Below are 6,000 nucleotides of genomic sequence, written 5' to 3'. Positions count from 1 at the left end.
CAATGTGGCTTGGAGATATGGCCGCCTCCTTAACCTCGTGAATATTTTCCGGGTACTCCTGTTTCCCCCCGCGGGTGCGCTAAGCGTAATAAAATAAGACAAACTGTCTGCGGTGGAAGCGGACGTTAAACACTAATAGAAGAAAAAGAAAGGTGGGACCAGAGTTTAAAATTAGCCCCTGTAAACACCCACACCGGGGGGGGGGGGCGACTGCCCTCTTACAACCACCGCCCCACACTCTTACGCCCGCTGCGGACCATTACAGCTAAATCTATTTGTTAAGGCCAGCTCAATTTGTTTTACCAAAGTCGTTGAAATGTAAATAAGGTTCACAGATCCAGATTGTAGATTAAGGTCCGGGTAAGCATTGGGGCTAGGTTCGGGATTAAGGTTAGGGTTGGGATTAGCGCTAGCCCTGTTTACATCTCGTGACCTAACGAAAAATTGAACTGGCCTTATTATTTAGCACTAACCGACCATTACATATTCGCATTAGTAGTTTATTGATGCAGGCGTCAGTAATATATTCTCTCACAAAAAACATCATGGCTAATTGGCCTATTTGTTTGAGAAACACAAGCCATGCTGTAGCAGAAAAAAAAACCAACTCATAAGACTACCAGTCAAGTGTGTTCTCAAGACTTCCAAGTATTTATAAACATGAGATTCTTCACAACAAGTCGGTGTCGTTTTCTAGTAAATTGGACTCGAATGTCGTAAAAATGACTAGTTCCTGATAGTGTTCAGTTACATTCTTCTACACCCAGCCACCAATTCGTATTCGACGTCTGCTTCTTAGCAGTTACGAGTTATTCTCGTCTGCTGTGTAGACTCGTAGAATGAAGTAAAGGGTTGTTATTGAGTTACACAAGACTCGGTCAGTAGTTATTTCTGTTATATAATCAAAAATAAACACTGAGTGTATTTTGTTAAAATGGATTTACCGTTCTTGGACATATATCTATTAGTCTGCTTTATATGTGGTACATTAGCAGAAATGAAAATTCACAGACCCGGGTAAGTAAAAAATTTCGACTATTGCATATAGTATGCGACATTTCAGATTGATTGCGTTAGGATTAATTTAAAGCATTTGAAAGAGGTATTATCACTCTCACCACGAAAATAAATCTAACTTTTTTTGAAATAATATTACATGTAAATAATGTTATATTCAAAATACATGTATTACCAAAAATCACGCCGAACTTGTACCGGTGTACGAATAGTTTAACGCTAGACATGAACTTTACCTACCAGTAGCCCGGGTATTGACTGCACCTCCGCTAAGGCTATATAGTATATGATGGGTGGACATAAGAGCCATGGGGGTTTAGTGAGTAAGACGTCTCGTATTCGATCACGGTGTTTGCAGAGTAAGTTCATCGGCATTGTCCGGTGTCGTTCCCCCTTGACAGTGGTGCAGGGCAGAGAGTCTAACAATGGACAACGTAAAGCCGTTCGGATGGGACGAAAAACCGAGGTCCCGTGACCACATTGGCGTGCACGTAAAAATAACCCTTGATAGTTGGAATTCGAAATAAAAGTAGTCCGTAAAGCCACTGTCCTTTCACCCCCCTCCCCACTCCATAGCACATTTTATGGCGTATACCCGTCTTCATTATCAGTGGTACGGTACAGCCCAGATCAATTCGCTGTTTTAAAATAAGAGCGAATGGAATGGAGTACGTTTTATTGTACATTTTATTGTATGTGTGGGGGGGGGGGCAATATGTTCGTGTGTTTGTTCACCTCATTGAGGCAAGTGGTGTGGTTCCGATTTCCCGCGCATGTATGTGACAAGGATTAGGGTCGGCTGTCCAACCTCGTGTGTTCTTGCTCCAGGTCCCACGGAATCCTCCCACTGCTAAAGACCCATGCGCGCTAACCATTATTTTCTTAGTCCCGAAATGACCTAGTTTGTGTCGAGTTGACGTCAAACCCCATTTTTTTCAGTCTCATCTGTCACTCCCTGTGTCCCTGTCTCTCTCCCCTTTCCTCAGGTCTTATTGTATTACCCCATATATACAACTCCATGTTTGACAAATATTATGGCGGTGACCCTTTAACTAAACCGTTTTATATTAACAGAACGGAATGGCATATTTAATATACAAGTGTGTTTTTGACATTATCAGATAACCAACTGTTATCAATTATTTCTGTTGCAAATACTGTTGTATAGCTATGTAGTTTTGTGGTGTGACTAAACACTATTACTACATCTCCATATGCCAAATTAGTAAAATACAGTCGAGGCAGCTCCTCGATATTTTCCATCATGGTTTACCCTTTGTCAGTGATGCAAGACAAGGAGCCCGGCAAGGAACACTGTCTAGTAGTTCGGATGGGACAAAAACGCGATGTCCCGCGTGCTCGTAACAACCTGATTCAAACACGACCCTATTTCGTTTCGTTTTTATAGTTCAAAATTTCGGTTTACGTCTCTTTACTACACTACTAGTAGTAGAGGCCATCGAAAGTATAAAAAAGTGAAACGAAATATAGATCTGTATCTTAATCAGATTGTGCTTGTAAAGAACACTTTTCAATTGGATTTCAACGACGAGTAGCTTCATAGACTTAGCAATTCAACTTTGCTGAAAATATTTTTTAACCATCTTTTACAGAGAGCCAAGTATGCTCTGATACAATCTATCCACATTATAAATGCATTTTCGTTAAGTTTTTATCCATCTTTCACACTATTGTAAATGTTTACAGCTCAAATCCCAAATATTCACAGTCGAATTATTGCGATCTAACCAAACAACCAGGCTATTATTTCTGTTCTCATTTTTGCTTATCTCGAGTAAATGTTATGCATAATACAAAATCACCCGTCTATAATAATTCACATACGTCACAAAGATGTTCTTTATCGCCTGTGTTTGTGCATCTCATGTTTTTTTTTTCTTTTTTCTTTGTTTTGTTTTGATATACGAGGAGGCAACTCTGAAAGATATGCAATCTTGTATTTCATTTTTGTCTTCGTATTTTATGTCATAAATGTTTGCCTTTCTACACTACAGTAGCGTAGTGGGGGGGGGGGGCAAAGTGGCCGATGGCCCATTGAAAGCACTTCAATCACCCGATCAAGACGGGACTCTAACTAAAGTTTTAAAAACACAACACAGTTTATATGGAAACTGTATGTTTATATGTTTTTAATTATTATTGTTACCACGTTGTATAAGCTATTCTACTTAATTTGAATAACTGTTTATTTCAATTTCATCTGGAGTTGTATTACAAATTTAAAGTTTGCCTTATTAAACTGCAGTAACGGTGCAAATAGGGATGGGTGGGGTGGGGGGTAATGGTGACGTCTCATTCCATCTATTCCAGGTGAGAATCAAATCAAAGAGGGAAATTAAATTAAGTTGTTTTTTTTTAAATTGGAGGTCATCGCTGTTAACTTTTTTTGTTTTTTGGTACAAGCTGTCCTATATGTACACGATACATCGGTTTTTCGTCACTTTCGAACGACTGGACTCTTGCACCTAGTCAGATAAGGACTGGGACTGGCTAGTGTTAATAGTCATCAACAGTCATTAATTACTGAAAGAAGACATTAAACGAGAGTTGATACCATTTCCCTCATTTTTGTTACAAATTGTTAAACTTTATCACGCTAATCATGGACCTTGTATTATAAGATCCATGCTCAAATCAAATGAGTTTATAGCCCCTTTAATAGGCACTATATATAAATCAAATTATGTTGTATCGCTTTTAATATTTAATAGTCAAAACATACAGCAGGCAATAAAATTGGTTTTAAAATAATTTGAAAGATAATTTTATTTGGAGTAACACCTTGGTACAAAACAGCATGGTGCTATGATAAAGCAATTTAAACGTTTTATTTATGACGTATAACGTAACGTTCTATATCTAGAGGTTTCATTTATGACTTATCACGTAACGTTCTATATCTGGAGAACGCTAGATCGAAGACGTTCTAGCACAAAAATGAAGTCTTGTGTAGACTGTGGGCGAGGCTTTGAATACGGTTTAAGGCTAGGTCTAGGGTTAGGGTTACCACTAGCCATGTTTATATCTCGAGACCTTGACGAAATCTGCAGTCAAGGGAACCCTTACCCTACATATGACGTCATATGTGCTAGACCGTCTCCGATCTAGAGTGCTCCTCTATATCTGTAGATTGCATAGTGGTTCGGTTACATTTTATTTCACTGCTGCTGGTGATCTCGTTAATGATATTTGTTTACTATTATATATGTATAAATCTTATTTACCTTTTCTTTATATATATACACCGTTTACAGATAAATTCCCATGTCAGGTCGGGGTTCCTGGCAAGGTCCAGTGTCTAGTCGTTCGCGTGGAACGAACACCAAGGCCCCGTGTACATGTTGGTTTGCAAGTAAAAGAAACTTTGACAGATGGAATTCTAAATAAGTGTAGGCCTTAGCGTTTATTACGGCCCACATGCTGGTGTGGATGTAAAAGAAAACTTGGACAGATGGAATTCGAAACAAGTGTAGGCCCTAGCGTTTATTACGGCCTAGTGTGGCAGCTTTACCACATAGAGGGGGGGGGGGGGCAACTGAAAACATTTCGTAGAACGTCGTAAGCGCATGCCGATCAACCAAGACCACACATGTTACGAACGATAACGTTCCAAGCACTACCAATCCAATATATCCAATATCTCCAACATTGTCCAAAAGCTTCACATAGTAGCGAAAATGGCAATGGTGTAACAGAGGCTTAAGACGGATGTTGACCAGTTACTCGAATTTGTCTAAATTATAAACGTGTATTGATTTCATATCAAAATACATTTCTATTTAAGATTTTTTATTCAATAGAGGGTGTGTTCTTACTGATGGGTTGGCTGTTTTATACCCAGTAAAAATATACTTAAACGGGCAGTATGGGAGATTAGATAAATAGTTGACAGTTCTCCCTATAATAGTTCAAACATAGATAAATGAAATAGAATATGCCGAAACTTTCAGTCACATTGCTCCACTCTGAACCGAGATATTAGCTTTTGAATTTTAGGCCTAGCCTCGATCATCGTTACTAAAGTCGATACGGTGGCTAAGTGGGTAAAACGCTGGCTCGCTAGCCTGGAGGTCGGGTGTTCGATCCCTGCATTGGCCGAGAAAGTTCATCCAGATTTTCCGGTGTGGTTCCCCCTTAATTGTCAGGGATGCAAGACGGAGGGCCTGACAAGGACAGTTGTTTAGTCGTTCGGACGGGACGAAAAATCGAGGTCCCGTGTACACATTGGCGTGCACGTTAAAAATTCCCTTGACAGTTGGAATTCGATATAAGAGTAGGCCGTAAACCCGTCTTCATTAGCCCAGTTCGGAGCAGAACAGTAAGACGTTAAACCCCATTTCATTTCATTTCTTTGCGTATCCTAACCGTACGGCAGACCATTAGGGTCAATCAAATGAAGAAAAATTCTGATTATCTCGTAATTACCAGATAACTATTATCGCGTAATTACAACCAATGCAGAAGACCATCATGGTCAATCAAATGAAAAAATAAATCAAAACGTATTGTGATTATCACGTAATTATCTTGAAATTACGAGATAGTTGTGAGATAATTACGACGTCATCCGAATTTATTCTTAATTTGGTTGACCCTAATGGTCTTCCGTATAACCGTACTAATTACAGTTGAGAGACAATCTGATTAAAACACAGATCCAATTTCGTTTCGTTTGTATAGTTCAAAATTTCGATTTTACTTGTCTTTACTGTAGGCCATCGAAAGTATAAAAACGAAACGAAATATAGATCTATATTTCAATTAGATTGGTTGAGAGACGCATTCAAGTCGATTCTTCGACAATGATTCGATTTGCCATATAAATAAAACTAAATTCAGAACTGCTTATCCATATTTTACAAAAGGAAATAAACTTATGTTTACCCTGCTGCTTTTCTGCACCGACGGGGCTACCGAAGACGGACATGTGCCATTTATGAAGGAAATTTTACCCTGACGGCG

At 39.1% G+C, this 6,000-nt stretch overlaps 1 protein-coding gene across 1 annotated transcript in view; it reads left to right on the top strand.

The window, feature by feature from the left end:
- Window positions 1–619: 619 nt before the first annotated feature.
- LOC126821857 (epidermal growth factor-like protein 7) overlaps window positions 620–6,000 on the top strand; it is a 30,524-nt gene continuing 25,143 nt past the window's right edge. The window contains exon 1 of the mRNA XM_050550439.2: window positions 620–1,017. Within this exon, the coding sequence (XP_050406396.1) occupies window positions 935–1,017 (83 nt within the window). The 5' untranslated portion in view covers window positions 620–934. The remainder of the gene's footprint in view (window positions 1,018–6,000) is intronic.

Source organism: Patella vulgata, chromosome 1 (assembly GCF_932274485.2).
Source record: "Patella vulgata chromosome 1, xgPatVulg1.2, whole genome shotgun sequence".
NCBI classification, from domain to species: domain Eukaryota; kingdom Metazoa; phylum Mollusca; class Gastropoda; family Patellidae; genus Patella; species Patella vulgata.
The sequence above is the reverse complement of the archived record's forward strand: the minus strand, read 5'-3'. Positions and strand labels throughout refer to the sequence as shown.